This window comes from Ruditapes philippinarum, unplaced genomic scaffold, assembly GCF_026571515.1.
Source record: "Ruditapes philippinarum isolate M1 unplaced genomic scaffold, ASM2657151v2 ctg8091_1_1_1_1, whole genome shotgun sequence".
Lineage (NCBI taxonomy): Eukaryota > Metazoa > Mollusca > Bivalvia > Venerida > Veneridae > Ruditapes > Ruditapes philippinarum.
The window spans coordinates 1-22,861 of NW_026853646.1; the positions used below are offsets into that span (position 1 = coordinate 1).

A 22,861-nucleotide genomic window follows, 5' to 3' on the forward strand; every position below is an offset into this window, starting at 1 on the left:
GTTATGTTATAGCTATTCTCTTTTATTGAACATGAACAATTATAAATATGCCAGAGGCTTTCTGGTATTTAACTCATTTAGTAATGCAATAAATCGTTTAATTGAAGTATGACACTATTTGTGTTATGACGGAGATTGGTGCAAAGCAGACATTAGATTTTCGGCCTTTTTATACTGTTTCCTATTATTGACTGAAATAATTTACAATACAAAAATAAACTTAAATTGGCATTTTAAATATAATTTCAGAGACATTTTATATCATACATACATATGCATATAATGCAATTGTCTATTGCACTTAGACGACCCTATGAGACATGAAAAAATATACTTCGTTTATTTTTTCTTTTAATATTCCCAAATGCTGATTCTCATTCGAAGTTTTCATGATTAATTTTGTTTTATTGCTCTCTGGGGATAAAACCTTTTTTTCCCCCAAAATCTATGTTGGTATTTAAACTTACAACAGCAGGCGTGAAGTGACAGATATAAAATTTGAGAGATAATATTACTGGTATTGTAGGACAAAATGCTACATGGACATGTGGGAACAAAATCAAAGCAAGTCTGCAGGTTTACCTTTTTATTTCATTGTTCTTTTAATAATTCTCTTCATATCATATATAGTTTAAGCTTTTTTCATATTAAGTGGATAACCGACGTGAAATAGCTTAAATACATTTTAATTGAATAAATACTGCCTTTCTCATATATTACTATCATAATTACCTAAGATTGATGCAAACCTTAATTGAAAGATAACGAATGTTATAAACATAATTTTATATTTAACTGAACTTTTTATCGGTATAAAACACTGCTGGAACACATTTTAACTGCTGGTATATTGATACATTTTATATTATATTGTTTAAGAAATAATATATCCCAAACAGTGATTTTATCGCTCAATAACATCACTGTTTGGAGATCGGATGCGACGAATTATTTCACGAGGGCGTAGCCCGAGTGATATAATGATGCGCATCCGAACGACAAACAGTTATGTTATCAAGCGATAAAATCACCGATTTGGATATATTATTTCGATTCTAACACAACATCAACAAATAAATGCTGCCATACGAGGTATTAAGTAAAATTGCGCCTGATTTGTTTCCGTACTTATTTTCAGCGCGTCACATTTTTAGTGGTTACGTCACGTGTATAATGATTACGTCACATATCTAAATATAGAACGTCAAACAGTGACTTTATAGCATAATAACACACACTTTCGGTTCTTCTATGTTCAATAGGGAAAAATGCGGGTCGTGTTAGAATATATCATATATTGATATATGGATAGTGACGCAAGTAAAGCACATCACATGAATTTTTTCAAAATATCAATATTGTTTAATGATTGTATAAAAATGATTGAAATCATTTCATTTAACCTAGCGATAATTAAAATCAAGCGAACTCGAATACATATTAGTATCATAAAAAGGGGATGGGATCAGTTGTAAAAGAATCTTAAAGTAATAAAGTATGTATCTTTTTTTGTAGTCAAGTGAGTAAAATCATATAAAAGACAAAATGTAAATAAAGGCATAATTCGCAGTACATTTGTTCTTGATAACTGCACCTATTTGTAATTTCCTAAATAGTTTTTGCCTGCGTTTTTAGCATGTTGTCTGTATTGAAATAAGGAGAAGACTGAATTATTTATAGGAATTTCTTGTTTAGTATTCCAGTTGATTTCAGTAGAACAAGAATAACAAATGGTTTTCAAATATTAAGCAATTTTCATTTAAAGTGCCACGCAATAATATACTTTTATATAGTTAAATACCTTATTTTTCATGTGTTTTAAATGAGTTCAATTTAAATAGAGATCAATAAAAATACATCTACACTTTTTAAATTTATTTAGATGTAAATAGTATCCATTAGGAAGAAAAGTTAACATTTGCCGATCATGTATTAGGATCATTGAATATTCTTTGACGTAAATGATATTTTTTAAAACCGAAGTTATGTAACTCTTGCCAGTGCCCATCGATGCTACTCCGTTATACCTAACATAAAAAGCACTTTATTCAAAAAATATTTGAAAAATGAAAAATCTGTTTGCAAAATAGTACCATTGCACTTAACAATTCCTGTAAGAATTGTTTTGATGTCAGTGTTTTATCAGTCTTTAAAAGACACATTTTATATCGTGTAACCTGAGTTAATAAGTCTATTTTGTAATGATATCGCAATTAGTTTGACATACATATATAGAGGATATCGAATGAGTATAGATTAATACTAAATTTATTGAACGAGTTGAATAAAATCATATTATGCGAGCCTCTGGCGAGCATAATATTGTTTTATTCAACGAGTTCAATAAATTTAGTATTGAATCTACACGAATTTATTTTATGCTTTTCGGTAGATTACTGAGATTTCTGTGAAAATTATATTTGGTAATTTCACTGTGAAACATATCAAATATAATTCCATTCTTTTTCAAGAAGAACTACTTTCAATAAATCCCCCCTTGGATGCCTCAAATGTACTACAAACTTACTTCCCTTTGACCAATTTAGAGTAACTTCCCCTACATTGTTTATATAGCAACATACATGTATAATTTTGACAGTTCGTCTGCAAATCAATAAAATGGCTGAATCAGAAATAGATCCTGACATTTTGTCAGAAATAACTGATAATTTTTATGACAAAGAGCCCTTTGGTGATTTTCAACTGGTGCAATCAAATGAGAGATTATTCAGAGAAGTAGACCCTGATAATTTCTTGGAAATTAATGAGAATGTCAACACTAGAAAGAAGACCATGTATGACATGAAACTTGTTAATGCCTTCCTTATGTCAAAAAATGAGACAAGACTGGTACAGTTTATACCTCCTGATGAATTAAACAGCCATCTCTGTAATTTCATCCTGGCAGTTACCAAAAATGATGGTTCCGAGTATGAACCCACTACCCTTCGAGGGTTTTTAGGATCAGTTGATAGACATTTACGGAGTGTTGATAGACCTGTCTCAATCTTTCGGGATAAAGAATTCTCTAAAACAAGAGCTGTCTTAAAAATGAAACAACAAGAGTTAAAAAAGATTGGACTAGGAAATAAGCCAAAAGCAGCAGAAACGCTGGATGAATGGATGATTGCGAAAATGCATGAAGCCGGAACACTTGGAACAACAAATCCACGAGCTCTTCTCCACTCCATGTGGTTTATATGTACTACATACTTCGGTATGAGAACCGGTAAAGAAATCCATCAACTTTGCTGGGGTGATGTAAAACTCAGTTTGGATGAAGTCAGTGGCACTGAATACATAATCCTCGACACAGAAAGACAAACCAAGACCAGAACTGGGGAAAATCCCAGAAATATACGGTTAGTCAAATTTCTTGTTCAGTTAAAAAATTAACACTTAAGCACTATATATTGTCAATTTAAATCATTGATCAAGCTGACAAACATGTATTCATTAAAAAAAAAATTGATCTATACAGTATATATAAACAGGAGGAGTATTCTTTTTTTTTTTTTTAATATTTTGACCAGTAGTGCAGCAATGAGAAATAATAATAAAACAGCTTGTGTCCAAGGTTAAATTATTTTCCATCAAACAAATAATCTATTAAATTTAGACCTTTTAGTGGTCTTCAGTCATTCAGATCTGCATAACATCATGCTTTCTTCTTCATGATGTCATCAAAACATGACAAAACATTGTTGTCTTTTTAATTTGGTACTGTAATACAGTAGATTCTAGTTTTAAATTTTACAAGATGTTGGTAAAGCAAAATGTCCATTATTCTTTTCATCAGCAATTTAAAAAAGTTCTAAGAGACTATCAAAAAGTTGATTAAAGTGTTAATTCTTTCCTGTTTTTTCACCAATATTCAGGGCTGTGAAACCAAGGGCTTATGAAAACCAAGAGAATCCAGAGAGCAATCCTGTATATATTTACAAGGTTTTCGCTTCTAAAAGGCCAGTTGAGATGTGCACTGATGACAGTCCATTTTTCTTAACACCTGGAACTAAGGCTACGAAATGTTGGTTTAAGAAGTGTGCCATGGGTATCAACTCCATATACAATATCATGAATGAAATGAAAAAAGATGCAGGAATTGATAACCCTAGAATCACACCATACAGGTATGTAACAGTCTTACAGGTAAAACAAACCAATTGGTTTAGAAAATATTAAATGAGTGTAGATTTACTACTGACTTTAATGAACAAATTGAAAAAAAAAATATATTAGGCTAGGGCCGCTAGCCTCTGGCAAGCATAAATTATTAATAATTTTTTTATTTATTCAACAAGTTAAATAAATTCAGCAGTGAACCAGCACAAAAATGATATAGAGGATATTTGTTTAGTTCGGTGTAAGATCGGAATAATTTCACCGAGTGAGCACCAAAAGGTATATTTCACGAGTGGCGCAGCCACGAGTGAAATATGAACTTTTGGTGTTCACAAGGTGAAATATATTTCGATCTTACACTAAACTAAACAAATTTTCTTTTTATTATAATTGTGCAAAGAAACGTTTTAAAAATATATTAAACCTAATACTCAATGAAAAGCGCGCCAAATAATAATACAACTTGACGTCATTTACGACGTCACGTCATGAAGTTGGTACCCAGTTCTGTGCACGCAGGTATTTCACTGAAACAACGAAAGGGGCTAAAATTCAAAACAGTGAAATTATCAAAGTGGTAATTTCACTGTTTCAAACAGTGAAATTACCAGTTTTATATCACTGATATATTTCTATAAACCACCGGAAAGCATGTAATAAATTCTATTTATTACATACCTTAAATAAGAACAGTTAAACATTAACAGAGTGATATTGTTTTTACTTAGTCACACAATTGCCACACTTTGTGATGCATGTAAAGTGGTTTCTTCATTTCGAAGTGTTATGTTGTGGCTCTCCCTAGTGATGGCATAAAATCATGATATCATAATGTCAACAATGAAAAAAGTTCTTTTCTGTTGAATTCATATAAAGTTTGGCTACAGTGAAAGTATATTTGATTTATTCTTGCATATAACACAGGATTATCTACCGTTTACACCGGTGCTAGAAAAACCTGTCTTGCACCCCCATGTAAGACATTAGTTGCGTGCTTTAAATGCTGTCATTCACATTGCTTGGCACCATTTATGAATGAATTGTGTTCTTAGGATGACGTCATTTTACCGTTACTTATAAGTTCATAAGCTACTATAAGAAAAAAGTGCGTAATGAAAATATCAGTTTTCGCAATTTCTGTTCTGAAAATAATTGATATGTAATATGCAAGAAAAATAATCAAACAGCGGCTGTTGGTACAGTCGGGAATATCTGCAGTCTAAGCTTCGTTACCACCGTAAACAGTTACCCTCAAGCTAGATATTCCCATCTGTACCGGCAGCCAATGTAAGATTCTTATTGTATTCTTATTATATATTATATACTTGAATTAAATATTGATGAAATAAAAAGCTTATTTTCATTTCCCATAAATTTATTTTTCACTGTAATGAAACATATTTTCCGTACATGTATTTTCACTGGTGTCTTGCCAGACTACTTTCTTCTTAATTCAGGCAATAAACAAAATTTAATGGAAAGTTTTTCAAATTGTAATGTCATAAAGGGGAAAAATGTATATAATAAACAGAAAATTCAAGTTTTTTTTCTAAAAGTTATGAAATACAGTTTTATTTTCATCTTGTGGTATGAAAATTATCATATTTCACTTGTGGCTACTGCCACTCATATTTATTTAAATTTTTCATACCACTCAATGAAAATAAATCCTGTATTTATAGAAAAAACTTTAATATCCTCTATATACCGGTATTCACTGTGAAAAAATATCAATTATCAACTTACTGTCCACTGGATAGTATGTAATGAGTTCAAAAAATTTCTTTCCCTGTAAAATTATTCTTCATCTTGTATTTTTACAATAAAATAATGGAAACAAATGACCCCTTAAACTATTTTTAAACTGAAAATGTCAATTTATTGTATTTCCTGTTTAACAATTTAGGTAATAAAGCTTGACAAGTCAATTAAAATCACTTTCATTCTTAAGCACAATTTAGAGATTCAAATACATGTACCAAGTTATTTAAGTGACTATAGGCCTACAATACAAATTTTATGATTATTTATAAAACTATAATTCTTTTTTATAATTTCAGTTCAAGAAAGCGACTTATTCAGAAATTAAGTGATGATGGTGTTCCAGCAAACCAAATAATGCAGATATCAGGGCATAAGAATGTAAATAGTATCAATAACTACAGTAAACTTAACCCAGATCAAAGCAGACAAATATCAGACATCCTGTCCAACAAATCTACATGTACCAATGCAATCAGTTTGGTAAGACCTGCCACAGCTACAGCGAGCAATCCAGCCTCAGCGTTAGAACTTACTCATGGTGCTGCAACTAATTCGAATGGAAATTTCCCACCCGGTTTCTTCATAAATTCAAATATACATGGAAATGTTATTATAAATATGGGAAGCAAGACGGAAAGTCAACAGCTATCGCAAACAAATCATCTTCAATATTCAGGTCATCACACACCTAGCCCAGCATCACCAAATATTGAAAGTCCACGCCAGAGGCCATTTAAACGAATTAGATATGTTGTAGATAGTGACAGTGACTGAGCAGGCTTAATAACCCACAGTCATGACAGTTGTTTGAATAAAAGACTGACTGACAAGTTACATGTATTACTATATTCATCTGGTTACTAATTGCATAACTTGAAAGACTAGTGCTTCATGGTATGACTGTTGTAAAATGATGACTGAAACAGTTGTTGGTTTTGTTAATAAGTTAAATTTTGTTAATTTTCATGTTTCATTGTTCAGAGAAAAATTATTAATTAAACACATTTACAGTGAATTTAATAAACTTTTAAATATTAATATAACTTTCAAAAATGTTATTTAAAAATTATTGATCTCAGATCACAATTATATGATAAATTAAATACTTCATATACGTTGTAAATAATATACAAAGAGAAGAAAAATATTAAAATTTGTGCAATTGTTGAAATTGATGTTTGTTTTTGTGAGTTCCAGTTCAACTGTTGCAACCCTTTGGTGTTAAATAGAGAGTATTTGTTTGTTTTGCATGTAAGATTAAAATATATTTGACAAAGTGAACATCGGATCAATGCAACATTTTCACAAAAAGTGTTCTCCCCCATATTCATGAATTTGGAAAACTTCGCCAAAAACATTTTTCTAGTAGATCTAATTTCTGTAAATTCCAGAGTTAATTTGTCTTATTGTCGGTAAATTATATTTTATTCATGTTTTTATTTAAAATAAAATTGAACAATAGTTCTTCTTGAATAAATGATAGACAAAAATCATTGTCATGATGCTCTAGAGTTGAAAGTAAAATAAAATTTAATTATTTTCACAGTGAAAAGTGAAATTATGAAATATAATTTTCACTATTGTCATGATTGTTGGACTTTATCTAAATGCAAATGAAATGAATTATATCATTTATTACTAAATGGAATTATCCAAAGAAATAAATTTGTAAATATTGCTTCTTTAGAAAAAGCAAGTAAATATCATCATACAATGTAAATTATGTTAAAAATGATATTCCAACTTTGATACTGTCACTCAGTCAGGGTTGTCATTAAGAGGCGGCAGGAGGCCAAAATGCCTGTCTCAAATGCATTATGGGCCGCCTCAAAATTAAGAAAACACTCTTTGTTATGCATGATAAAGACAGAAATGACCGCCTCAAGTTCAAAACAAACCTTCTGCAAAAAATGTTAATGACAACCCTTATACTGTGATGTAACGAAATCAAATGTTTGACATGGCGCAGCAAATTCAGTAAAAATGTTAAAAATCACTGAAAAAAGCGTAAAATACTGCAGTAAATAGAAAATGTGTTTGTTTTACATGTAATATTGAAATATACTATTATTTCACTGAGTGAACACCAGTTGCAATATTTTCACAAGTGGTGTCAGGGATTTTTTTGGCTTATTTTATAGCCGTTATTGGACCATATTCCCAATTGATTTGAAAATACTATGTTATTTTCCCAATCCATAGGAAAAGTTACAAAATTAAAATATTGAAAAAAAAATTTACAACTGTGAAAATAAGGGCTTCCAAAAGGATGTGGCTAACCGTATGGGCCCGTACGGCTAGCTAAAAGTTCTAGCTGAAGTGAGTCACGTACGACTAGCCTAGACACACTGTATTGGCTAGCCATATGGCACTTTTCAAAATTATATGGAAGTCGAAAATGCACATGTTATTTTGTGTCTCTAAACGATGATTTTAAGCAAATCTCCGCATTTGTCCTAGTGTGTTCACTTTAATAAAGATCCTCGCAATTTTGCAAAAAAAATAATATGAATACGAACAAGAGTTGTATAATCTATCTTAATAAAGTGTCAAAGTTGCATGTTATAACGTCCTTGATTTTCATGCTTATGATTTGTATGAAAGATGAATTGTTAAATCTGCTAATTAAGCACATGGATCGAATAAATAATGATCGGAGGGGAATAAATAAATAAATAAAAAGAATATTAAAAAAAAAACGGTGAAAAGGAATTTTAAGTAATTTAATAATGCAAACTTTCCTTAATGATGGACGATGGACAAACTTCTATACCGTCGGTAATTGACGCAATTATCAGAGCCCAACAACAATTATTTTCAGTGTTTTTTTTTTGTTTTTTTTTTTCAATTTTAATAATTAAACTTAATGAAACAAAAAAGGATTATTATCAAAATTTTGTAAACTATTTCAATTGATGTTATTTAACTGCAACCAAGCGCTATTTTTTTCTCGACGTCTTGAGATGACAAAGTATATTCTTTACTGTAGCCAACATGTCGATTAATCTCTAAAAACTTTTTTTTTAAAAGTAAACATTCTTCATGATTCTTGACTAAAATCCTCGCTTAAAGTCATAAAGTCATAAAATAACATACGCACTTTCGCCTTCCATACATTTTTGAAAAGTGCCATACGGCTAGCCAATACAGTGTGTCCTGGCTAGTCGTACGTGACTCACGTACGGCTAGAACTTTTGCAAGTTTTGGCTAGCCGTACGGTTAGCCACTTTCTTTTCAATATAGGTGTCAACACAAATTGTCTTTCATACATGTACATGTGTCTTCTTAAATATATGGATAAATAAACTACTTAAACGTAAACTACTACGTAAATAAACTTACTGTCTGTTGACTGATAAGTGTTGTCCAAACAAATACAATACATGTATGATGGCACAGTCCGGCTATAGCACTGAATTTGATGATTTTAGGTATATTCAAGTACAGCCAAAACTGTCAAGTACCAAATACTTCACATAACAGTATATTGCTCGGCAAGTAAACAAATACCCTAATTCTACATTCAGTGCATGAGCTACATGTATTCAACCACATGTCACGTATACTACTACAGTCGAACTTTCGGCTATCCGGTTTTAGGAACACTTTCACTTGCTAGAAATATTATAAATAGTTCAATAGATTCATGTTGACAACCAACCGCTCCATAACGCTAAAATCCTCCTAATTCCGTGAATTCAGTTAAAATCGCCACAGAACTTCAAATTACACTAGACTTTGACATTTAACAGTTTTTAATTTTCCATCGCTTCACTTATTTCAATATGGCGGCCGATTTTTTTTTTTTTTAAGAATGAACATCCGTAAATTAATTCGCAAAATATGATTTTTAAAAGACGATTAAAACGGTACAAAACTACTGCCTATTCATATGCATACATGTATTACACAATATTTTTTCTAAAAAAAATGACTATGATGGTGTTTAATTAAACCATGCGGTAATTCTTGTCTGCTCTATTTTGTTTAGCGTAATATTTTGTTAAGTGGAAGTCAAATTTGGGGCTCTCAATGGGAGGAAATATGCAAATAAAACCCGGAAAAAGCATTTACTTCGGTAAAATAAACCGAAAAAGCATAAAATAAAAAGAAAATTTGTGTTTATTCTGTGTAAGATTGAATTTTATTTCATCTCGTTAGAATCAAAAACAGTATTCTCACTCGTGGCTTCGCCACTCGTGAGAATACTGTTTTTGATTCTCACTCGATGAAATAAAATTCAATCTTACACAGAAAAACACAAATTTCCTCTATATAATATTCCTTTTATCACATATATAAAATAAAAAACAGTAAACTGTTAAAAAGAGTCATTTTTCACTATAGTGAAACGCTAACATTAGCGCGTTTTAACGCTATGTTTATATAAAGCGCAAATGACGTCACGTCAAAGTGTTATTACACTAGTGTAATATCGTTTTTATTAAATGGCTTTATTACACTACTGCGCCGCGGTTTATGTGATAAGCCTTTATAATGCCAATTTGTTAAAATCAATGTACACTTTTGAAGACCCCGAAAAGAGGACACTTAAAGGCATATAAGAAAAGTAAGTCGCGTCTTTATATTATGGTTCATTCTCGGCGGTTTATTTTTGTCAATTTTCGTACAAATCATATTTTTAGAAAATGACATGATGCTCCCATAAGAGCGTTACATTTGAGAACCGCACTTCCTACACTTCAAGAATTATGCAGCACGATTTTAGTCGGTTCCCTTTCATTATAGTTGTAGATTTTTAAAGAACTGTTTCCCGCTTGTTCTTATAAATGACAACAATTTATTAAAAAATGAGCTATATAATGCGTTTACCGGCAAATGTTATGGTGTGACAAAACACGTTAGAGTTATAACCTTACACCATAATGTCTCGTATTCTAACAACATTTGCATTAGCCTGTTTTCTTTCTCTTATAATGTTGTCAAACAAGTGCCAACATGAAAAATGTTTTGTGTTATTGTCTTTTTGCTGGTGGTATTTTGAAGGCTATTTGTTTAAATGTAGTTTTAACACCTTACCATTTTCAGAAATACCACAGAGTAACTATTAAAAAGCTTGATGTGATACATTCATGCTAATATTAAAGTAATACCACAAAAAGACTGTTACAGAAGTGTGAATTGATTATATAAGTCACATGCTAAAAATCACAAATATTATCTGATTAAAACCATGTAAAGTAATTACGGCACATGTTCGTCACCGTATATATGCATCCAAATTATCTGTCACGTCATGAAATATAAAATTCTATATTTAAAACACATGTCCTACTTTTCTCAATATATAGAGGATATTTGTTTGTTTGTGTGTAAGATGAAATTTTATTTCATCGAGTGGGCTTTAAAAACAGTATTCTCACGAGTGGCGAAGCCACGAGTGAGAATACTGTTTTTAAAGTTCACGAGATGAAATAAAATTACATCTTAACCAAAAAACAGACAAATTTTCTTTTTATTTTATGCTTAAAAACAAGTTAAAAACGAAATTTCCATAATTTTAACGTTAATATTAAAACTGTTTCCCCCATTGAGAGCCCCATTTATTCGGAATTTCTCATTAAAAAAAAAGAAGTCTTGAGCTGAAAAATAAGTCCGCCAATCACATTAAATGACGGTGATATTTATTAATTTTATTAAAAAAATATGAATGATCGCTTGTTTTGATAATAAAAACAAACAATTCTTGTAGGAGAAAAAGTCCAACCATCCATCCATATTTCTGTTACTTAGTGCGAATTTATATTAGACCTGGCCTTGTAAATTGTAAGCGCAGTCATTTTTTAAAGTTGTGTATTTCATGGAGGAAAAATAATTGTGTAAGATTCAGAGGGATATAATTTGGATTTGTTAGTCAAAACACATTTTTAAAAGAAAGAAAACTTATTTGAGGATTGTAACAGACAAAAAATAAGATGTTGACAGATGTGAAAAAACACACAAAAACATTCAGAAAAGGAGCTAGGAAAATGGAAAACTTGGAAACCTGCTCAAGAACGCTGGGTTGATTTAACTTATTCTTCGAGTTATGGCTGTCAATGCTTTCAATTTTTTCATAAAGCATACGGCAGTTATTGCTCGTAGGATACTTTAATATTGCCCAAATGTCATCAAAGAGCAGTTTTGCATGGGGAAGGAATGTATTTTTGAGACTGTCAAAATGAAACAAAAAAAAACGAAATTTTTGGTGATTGGAATTTCATGAATTTGAATGAATAGAAGTAAGTTTTCTTCTTTTTATTACTTTTGACATTTAAGTTATTAATAAATTTCAGTTTTGCTTTTTCTTTAAACAGCCTGACATTGTCAGAATTGTCAGCAAAAATAAAATTGAGGTACCACATGGGGAAAATCTTTAAAAAGTAGTTTCGTCATTGAAAAGAGTGAAATTATATTTTGATAATTTTCACTGTGAAATTACCAAATATAATTTTCACGGATAAATCAGTAATCCACTGAAAAGCATAAAATAAAAAGACTGTTAATACATCAGACTTCGGCATTTATAGGTTGTTAATTCTCACGAAATAATGCAATACCATCAATTATAAACGAAACACATTAAGACAAGTATTTTTAGATACACCAAAGTAAGTACTTTAAAACTGCCTCCTGTTTGTTCCGATGTCAAATACAATGAAACATGCCATTAAACAGTTTCTTTATTATGAAATAAGTTTATCTTTTGCCAAACAGAAATTTGATTTCTATAGTTTTAGTCATTCAATTTATTTCGATACATTTGTTAAAATAAAATTCAGGAGATACTTTTCGGGTTGGGTTTTAGACCGATTTTCTGTACGTTTAATCCCTCGGGAAATGACATATTTCGAATGTTAATCCTTACATGAACTAGTGTGGTGTTGAAATTTGCGGGATTAAGTTTCAAAATAAATCTTTAATACATTACTTTTCAAACATAGAAAAACATGGACTCTCTTAATCATACCAATGTGTTTGTTTTGTCTAAATATGACAAATAAACCTAATTTTTGTTTTTGGAATATGTAAAAAATACCACAAGATGAATTTCGATCAGACTTTTTTAACAGAAATAATTCTTGTGATTCTTTCTACAACAAATATGTAAATTGTTTCAGACTCGGCATGAGTTTGCATAAAGGTTAAAAAGCGACTTAAAATGGAATATATAAACATCTCTCCACATAACTACAACACCAAGATATAAGATACTTGGCATGTAGCACCACATTTTATACTTCTGCAAACGTGAAACGAATTATGTAATTTACGTTGAATATATCTGCCTTTGGTTTGATATGAACATATATAGTAAATCGTCTGAATAATCGTCTTCGAAACTGCAATGCAATAGACATGAAAGAGTATGAAGAATTACCATGTTGTCTCTACAAATGTAATATTAAATGCCACTTAGTTTATATGGGCATATTGAACACATATAATCCTATTCGTAAAATAACAATACTTAGATTAGATATATTATGTCCGTGGGGCCACAATTCGCCTTTATCTTGGGTCACTTTTAATGCATCCTATTTATCAAAGTAAATATTATTACAATCTGAGAAGTCAGATATTACAATATTTGGCATTTTGCATTTCCTGGCGAACCTCTGTTAGTAACAATTTATTAATGATGTGACTGTTGTATAAATGGCAATCATTATATGGCCCAATTATGACCATGTCTAGAATGGATATCAGATAAAAGATCTATAACCACCATTGCCATTTCATATAATTCTGGCCGATCGTAAGTATCAGAAATAGAGCAGTACAAGTTTACCTGCACATATATTATAGCAGAAACAGCAGGAATCCTGCTTGTAAAATAGTTCAGCGATAACTGCTATAATAAGACGTGTATTGGTTAAAGTTTTTACAGAAGCTATGTTGGTTTGATTGCGTAGAATATGATGGCTGAATTCTGCCATATTGTGTCTTCAGCTCTCCACAATCAGACGAATACGCTAGGACACGGCAATATGCTTTTATTTAGGGGAACCTCACCTTCCATTTTTTGGGAAAACAAAGACGGGTTACATTTTAAGCAAAAAAATTTTTAAATAGGGCAAATTTACATGAAAATCCACTTCTGAAAAATTTGGGTCTAGTGGGGCGGGTAGAAACCCTTGGTAGGACCAAAATTTTTTGGGGCGAAGGCAAAAACATGATAATTGGCACATTTATCGTGTATTCGACATTCTAGGCTAAGACACGACGACATGAGAACTCGATAAATTGGCAAATTATCAGTAAGGTTAGCCACAAATACACTCCCGTCAATATGCATAGGTATGGAATAAGAAAACAAATATTTTTGCAATAGAAATATTTCCACCACAACAAATTGCCTCGGAAAACATCTTAACATGAGACACCTTTTCCATCAGAGTTGTATGTTATCATTTGTATAGAATTACTCCTTTTTGAACATTTTTTCGTATCAGTAAAGTACAAAGATTTCAAATAATTAAACAGACTGTTGCTTTAAATGTAAAAATACAAGTTGGACAATAAATCAACATAATAATATTTAGACGTTTGTAAAATTTCCTTTTTACTTTTCTGTTTTTTTAAAATTTTTTTGTTTTTAAACTTTAAAAATTTTGTAAAATATTTTTTAATATACAGGAAATAAAATTTTTTTGTTTCCCAAAATATACTAATTCCCGAAAAGGGGCTTTTGAATTAAAAGAAAAAAGAAATTAAGTTTTTTAAAATTTTTAGTGATTTTCGTTAAAAAAAACACAAAATTTAAGATAAAAAATATTATTTAAACGCGGCCCATTTTTTCTTTTCGCATCCTTGAAATATAGAACATCTCTGAACACTTAGGAAGCTTTCATTAAAAAACATATTGCATTTTAAACATTGGAAAAGCAATTTTTCTCTTGTTTACTTTTAAGTTTTTCAAGGTTTTCCCTTTTTTATTAAAATTTCATTTTTAATTTCCCGGTTTCTTTTTTTAATGTTTCTTAAAAATGGGTTAAAACCATTTTCTGAAGAATTTCTGTTATTATTTTTGTAAAATTTTTTTAACCAATTTTAAATTTAAATTATGTCTGAAAATTTTTTTTCAAACATTTTTAGTGCCCTGAATGACAAGTATGAAACCCCTTTTTAAAAAAGATATTCTGTTTCTTTTAAAGTTTAAAATTTTAATAAGTTATCTCGTTTTTTAATTTTGGGCCTTTTAACGGTATATCTTTAAAAACAATTTGAATTTATGTTTTCCGGGGCTTTGCGATTGAAAATTTTTTAAGGTTTCCCAAAATATTTTTTCCCACCCAAATCCCCAAAAATTTTACTTTTAGATGAAGTTTATCTTACTCGGAAATGACAACGTACGCAATTTATTGAGTTATAGTACATTACAATTGTCCTTTAAGCATTGATGATTTATGAAGGGACCATTCTGTAAATACTAAACAACTGTTACAATCCGATAATGTATCTCTTACAGTACCTTTGAGGAATATAAATAGGATTTCACAAAATTATCAAGGACATGTAATAGCCGGATTAGACCGATAAATCGTAAATTTTTGCTATGTGAAATGATAAGAACTGAGTGGATTAAATTGGAAAATAGTATTCAAACATTGTTTTGTTTTATATAATTATGAGCGATATTCAGTGCAGTCTTATTTACATGACTTAGAATGGCTTTGATATGAGATGTCGTTTCATGTGTAAGCCAAAACATGTTTCTTTGCCAATCATGTCTTTTGTATTTTTTATCACATTTCAGATTCCTGAAATTTTGTTGAAGTGTCAATTAATTATTGCCAAATCGCCTGTTTTGAATCAATTTAAGTCTCAAAATGACATTAGTTGAACACTTTCAAAATATCAATCTTAAAAAGAAAATTGAAATTTATAAAACCTAACGAAATTGCTAACACTGTTTGTTGAATATAGAATAGATTGCATGAAATAGCGAGATCTTTTATCTTATGTTCTTTTTCCGAGGTTGTAATTTTCCTCAATTCCCTTTTAATGATTATATTAACTGTGATTATGATGAATAATTGTTAACGCAGAATAGTACAGAAGTAAAAGTGAATATGGAAAATTAGATTACAAATGTTTCTTCAATATTACAAACATAACTATCAACACAACAATAACAGCAATGATAACTTTGTTTGACACTTTTGCAAGAAATTGTAAAATAAAAGCATCAAATAAATGTTGATGATATGTAAACATAAGTTAACGAATATTAAGGAACTGAATATATCATTTTCAAATGCAGCGTTTTTCAAGAGTTTTCAAACATGTATTACCATTACAAAAAAAAACGTGGAATACGCGTTCAATGTCCTGAATTATAATGGGAAATTGTTTGATTCTTTATTCCTACCACACTGATCAATACAGTATCATGTACATATTTACATAACAATGGCATCATCATTTATTTTATTACATATTTTTTAATTGATAACCTACATTTTGTAAGTAGTATGATAATGTTAATCTAATAAAATGTGCAATTTGTTACGGTAGACCAATTTTGGAACGGTATTAACTACTTTTTATTGTGAACAAAAGATCACGCGCAAGTTTAAATATATATATTGTTAAATACACCATAAATTTCTTTCATTAAGTTCTGATTTAAAATAGGATTGCTCTCTTTCACCAAAGGCTTTGAAATATTGTTGTTAATAATATGTACTAAATTATATATAAAATAAATAGATAACATTTGCATAATGGGTCATACATTATTTATGACATTTCTTGGAAAAGTTGTTAAACTTCTGTGAATTATTCAGCAAACAAAGTTTATAGCGCTAGCAAACGTCATCACATTCGGCCCAACAATAAATATTTTGCAGGTGCCGTTTATGTTCACAAAAGTCGTATAATTTATGAACAATTTTATTACAGCATTGTTGACGTTAAACTATTGCTTTTATTGCTTACATGTTATGATCAAGGGACCTAAAAATTTAGGTTTATGATAAAGAAACTGTCTTTGCTACTACACAAAGCAACTACCTTGGAAAGGGTAAATTAAAGGGACTCCACTTAGGATTTTTTTCAGGACGGGATTGAAAACATTTTTCGATATTTATGTTCGATTTGATGTACGTCCAGACCAATAGCTTGTGTGCAAAAGTTTAGATCATTTGAACACTCTATTTTTCCAGAATAATTATTCTAAATGTGAAAAAATGACCCAAATTTGAAACCAGGCTAACAACAGCACACACAAAAAATTCAGTTCATTTTTAAGTATATATTTAAATTATCTTTTGCATATGTTTCTGTTTTAAGAGCCAAAGCTGATCTATGTAAGAACTTTAATTTTATTATCTTTAGGCTTATGGACCTTAGTGGAGTTCCTTTAAGTTTACATATCCTTTTTTACCAAATCTCAATTTTAATCTGAAACTAATATTTCTACGCACATTTCTCAGATTGTTGCTAAAATATACACATTAATAGTCTTAAGATGGACCATATTGGAGGTAGCATGGACACTTTTTTTGAAAATGACGCTTTCATGATTTCTTTCAATAACAATGATAATAAAAAACAAAACAAAACATTTATTCCAAATGTATAGCATATTTTGTAAGACTAAAACGATAACTTGAATTGTAAACTGTATAAAAAATCAAGATTTTGCTTACAGTGCAATATACAACACTCTAGCTATTTTTTGCACAATGCAATTACATTTAAAATGTTTATTTTGACTTACAGTTGTTTTATTGTAACCTATATTCTGTTGTTTCATTTTACGATGCACTTCAAGTCATTTCATCGTTTCAACTGCTAAGTGCATACCTCTTAACATCTGATGAATTTTTAACGTACTTTGAAATATCTTGTACCAACATTATTGCCAAACCTAACAATATTTTCAAATTAAACAGTCATACACTTGAGCACATATTTCGTTGTCGAGAGGACGGAACATTCTTGAAGACTCCAAAAGAGGACAATTTAGGCAAACATGTAAAAAAAGTTTAAGTAAGTCTGTGTATTATGGTTCTTTCTGTTTATTTTTTGTCAATTCTCATACAAATCATATTTTAGGAAATGATATGACGCTTTCATAAGAGCGTCACATTGTAGAACCGCACTCCGTACAATCGAGTTTATTCGGTTTCCCATAAATAAAATAGTTTTAGGTTTTCAATGAACTGACTGTTACAACTTAGTTATCTTCACTTTCGAATACTAACCTTCTGTAAGCGGAATAAAAACAATCAGCATGCGACTTTGAGTCAGCAGGTTTCAAAAGAGTAATGTAATTACATTTTGTAATGAGAAAGGCAGCTTAAATTTGTACTTTGAGTAGGAAATAACTTTTAAGCCGTCGATATTAGATTTAAGGAAAGGTCTTTGACATTTTGCGTATTTCAAAAGTACATTTTTGAAAGTTGTGCTTACAAAATAATTAAAAATAGAGCGGAGCCTTATATTTAAGAAATAACATCGTCCTGAGAGGTGTATATCGGCTATTTAACACCGGTTTGGAGTTTTGATGCGTAGGAATTGACCACGAAGGCCGTAGGCCTGAGTGGTTAATTTTGTCGCATCAAAACGACAAAACCGGTGTTAAATAGCCGATATACACCTCTCAGGACGATGTTATTTCGATTCTAACACGATAAAATAAGGAAAATCACTAATGTTATTTTTCAAGCGGAAATAACTTCCGGTGCCGATTTTCGTATAACGCTGTTCGATTTTCGCATCCTACTGTTGCGAAGATATATAAACTATTAAACAAAAGAAATAATAAGAAAAAAACGTTATTTTATCAAGTTTTCAACATTAAAAACTTACGTCGTATTGTGTTTACATCAGTGTTCCATTTATCATTCCTGTATGTATGAAATAACGTCAGCTTGTTTATGAATGAGTTGTTTACTTAGGATGACGTCATTACGCTGCTTACGGATTGGCGCCGTTTTGTCAAAATATTTATTAACTAATATGGATCTAATATATGGCGTTAGTGTATGTGAGATATTATTTCGGTATTGTATGAAAAGAAAACATTATACGAACTGAAAATATAAATAAAAATGCTTTTTATTGTTGCTTTAAAATGCTTTATAAACTATACAATCGAGGGTGAAAACATAATAGCGCATATACAAGTAGTCCGTTACCGGTGTTTATTGACAGTTTAACACCAGTTTTTTTCCTTCTTTGTCTATAGTGACAAAATCACGTGAGTGTTAGAATTGAGCATTTAAGCGGTTCTTGTAAAGGACACACTATAAAGTTGCTGAAAAAATGATAAAGTCTGGATAATTATTTAATCTCATCAGCTTAAGAAATAAGTAAACTCGATCTAACAGAATTGATTGAAAACATGCCACAGTCATTCTTTTATGACAATAACATACGAGCGTAGATTGAAAAGCAAGAATCTATTGAATTGCAGTTTAAAAAATATGATTATTAATTATTTGGGCTATCATAGAATTGCCGCCACATTATTATGCTTATGACTTATGAATCAAATCATTTCAGACGTCACGTTTAGTAAACACAAGTACGGACATATTTGTTCAATATATGAATCAACATAAAGACGCCCGGATTATCATGATGTTAAATTAGCAATAGTAGCTGGACTTAAAGACAGAACAACATAGTAACGAGATATTTGGTAAAATATATTTTATAATTGATTTAAAAGCGTACAAACTTTTAAAAAATATATACGCATCACACATCAGACAATAACAAGATTTCAAACAAACAGAAGTTAACAAACTTTATCTTCTTAATTGCAATTCTATAATTGTTTAGTGAACTTTAGTTTGTTTGCTGATTTTTGTTTTTGTGAAATTTATGTTTGCTTTGTAAGATAATATTGCCTGATTTTTTCTTCTTTATTTGGACATTGCATAAATTCATTGTATGTGGGTTTCCAACTTCTAGTATATTTCAGAAGACGCATTAGTTTTCAATCTCTTATATTTTGAGTCGACAAAATTCTCTATGTTGACGAGAATTATGATTGCAAATTATTGCAAACCGTCATTTCAACAAGTATAATAATCTGTTTCTCAGTAACAATTATCATTTAAAAATAAGTTCGATATAACTTTAACACTTTATCAACATTTTACGACGTCTAATCGGATCAAACATGTCTGTAACCATAAACTTAACACAGGTTTTAAAGGCTTCATCTCTTAAAGTTTTTCGTTTTCTTGAAATTATAACAATCTCTATCGGATTTTATTCCCAAATTCATGCTGTAATAAAATGTGAATGAATGTTTTATGTATTGTCTGATTTCTTGAAGACGTAAACTGCAATGTTCATTTATGTATCAAAGACCCAGTAACCTATTTTAATAAGAAAAAAACGATTTTTAAAGAAAGGAACTCGATGATTTAATTACGGCAGTTTCATGATTCGGAAAGTTTAATTTACTTAAATCAAAGATTAAAAGACATCATTTTCCAAGCGTATCGGGTGGTTGACATAATTATGCAAATTTCATACAGTAAAAGAAACGTTTTATTTTGAGCACCCGATATGCATCATTTTGTGGAGAGAATTAAAAAATTTCAACGACATCTGGAAGGTATTAAAATATAGAATTTTAAAACGTTGTCAAACAATTTATATACGATTATTATTATATTGTAGCATGAATATTATGTTGCAATTGTACTGACTAGCAATAATGTTTGAAAGAAAATAATGAAGGAAAATCATGGTGGCTGACATGGCATACATCAGCCACCATAGAAACAGACAAAAAATAGGCCATTTTAAAAAGAAGTTTGAGGATGCATCATTGCAGTGTGTGATGATTGATTACATGGTAGTTCATTTTGCAACATAACATATAGATCGAAATTCTTCTAAACTTAAAATACTTAATTGAACTTAAAATACTTAATCGACAGCATTCTTTAAAATAGATGTGTGCTCTCTTAGGTTTATTTCAATGTTTTATTTAACAGATAGGATGTTTGCATATTAATTGATTAAATGATGTGAAATCGGATCCAGTATGTCAATAATCATGTACAACTTTACACAATGTTTAAACGCCTGGTACTCTTCAAATGTTCCTTTATATTAACGGAACAATCTATTTCACACTTTACTTAATATTTTGTTCATACCATACATAAATCGTAAGTGAGTGTTTAAGCCGTTTAAGGAGATTGGCCGGCAAAATATGACAATGAAAGATTAAGATCGGCATGAAACATGTAATCATGTTACAATAAGCTATTGTTTAACTCTTAGTTGAAACTGGAAATATTGGTAATGATTTCGAGTATAAGTTACCAATTGTTTTTGTGTGAATAAATTTTGTATAAATAGTTAATTAAACTTGGCAACTTATGCGTGACAATTTACCATTCCATTAGAGTATTTAAAAAAAAAATAAGTCTCTCATCAGAAGCGATTTAATGAAATTTATACCACTGTCACGGGTTAATTTGTATTCGGACACGTGATTTGAATGAATCGCTTCAGATGTATTTCGTTAAATATCTACTTAATCCCATTTGTTAACATTGAATTTTGTAAAATCATTGCAAATTAGGTTTTTTTCATTAATGGTGAAATTTAATCATTTAATATCAAGTTCAGATACACAATCATTACTTTCTGTGACGTTTATTGGGCATTAAAACATGTTGATATTTCTTTTTTATAATTCTTACAATGAGTTTGGTAATTTAAAATGCATTCAAGCTAACCCGTTTATATGAAATATTGTTTCACACATCGGAACAAAAGACAATTAATTTTAATGCACACCACGTCACAGTTCCTGAATTGATAATCATATTTATTGCACTGAGGAACTATCACCATTTATTGAAAAGGGTATTTTTTATTGTTGACACTTATATTCAAAGAAAACCTCGTCTGCAAATTTTCTGTTATTTTATAAGTAAAACATTCTGACAAAATTTCGAGAAAAACTCTTGAATCACTATTTGTCAGTGATTTCATTTTTTTTTTAATTTTCACAATTTATATGTTAAACTAATACAATTGTCTCTTGTGGGTTATTCATTTATAAGGATATACTCAACCATCAGTTATTTCCAGTACTTCAAAATGCTGAATACATGATAAAATCTAGAATCTAGTTTTGCAGCTATAAAATAATTTTATAAAATTAACGTTGCAAATAATAGTTTAAGAAAATTAAGAATATTTCATTCGTACTGCTGATCATGTTGTAGAACCGCAAATCAAATTCACTGACAACTTGTTATATTTGAATAGCTCTGGTTCTAAATCATCTGTTTTTAGTTCCAAAACTAAGCATTTATTGGATTTTATCATTAAATTTTGCTTAAACGCCTTTCATATTTTCCCTGGGAATCCAAAGCCACAAAATCATTTTGTTTTGAAAGAATGAAGTGAAATAAAAGACAGAAATAGTTTTTTTTGCTTTTTATTAAAAATATCGTACGGAACTTTGTAGATTTAAGGGAAAATGTCAATTATGTGAAATATTTGATGCTAAACATTGCTTTGTTTACCAATACAGAAGTATGATATCAAATCCCGTCATATCGTATGCATCCCCTCTTCAGTTTTTTTCATTCTCCATGGAGTTAAGCTAATATTAAAGCTATAGAAATACAAAGGACAACATCCACACTCCGCTTAACGAACTATGTTTGCCGGAAGAAAGTACACACTGTTCGTTTTATTGGAGCATTTATCCATTGCTTGTGTGTTCCAACTTCTAGTATATTTCAGAAGACTCATTGGTTTTCAATCTCTAACATTTTGAGCCGTCAAAATTCTCTATGTTGACAAGAATTATACATAGTGAATTGCAAACCGTCATTTCAACAAGTATAATAGTGCACATATCTGTATTTCAGTAACAATTATCATTGAAAAATGAGTTCGATATAACTTTAACATCTTTTTTTAGTGATTTTATATACATTCTATGACGTCTAATCGGATCAAACATGTCTAT

General features: G+C 30.1%; 1 protein-coding gene across 1 annotated transcript; it reads left to right on the forward strand.

Annotated features, from left to right (window-relative positions):
* The first annotated feature begins 2,386 nt into the window (after nucleotides 1-2,386).
* On the forward strand, nucleotides 2,387-7,567 carry LOC132737451 (uncharacterized protein KIAA1958-like). Its single transcript, XM_060724742.1, has 3 exons — nucleotides 2,387-3,362; nucleotides 3,879-4,130; nucleotides 6,183-7,567. Exons 1-3 carry the CDS (start codon nucleotides 2,620-2,622, stop codon nucleotides 6,658-6,660), a joined length of 1,473 nt encoding a protein of 490 aa, XP_060580725.1. The 5' UTR covers nucleotides 2,387-2,619; the 3' UTR covers nucleotides 6,661-7,567.
* Nucleotides 7,568-22,861: the final 15,294 nt, after the last annotated feature.

Bases quoted from the DNA above. Each gene is read 5' to 3' on its own strand.
- LOC132737451 (XM_060724742.1), top strand. From the start codon at position 2,620: ATGGCTGAATCAGAAATAGATCCTGACATTTTGTCAGAAATAACTGAT. The intron at 3,363-3,878 runs GTTAGTCAAATT...ACCAATATTCAG, and splicing joins GAAAATCCCAGAAATATACG to GGCTGTGAAACCAAGGGCTT. The intron at 4,131-6,182 runs GTATGTAACAGT...TTATAATTTCAG, and splicing joins CCTAGAATCACACCATACAG to TTCAAGAAAGCGACTTATTC.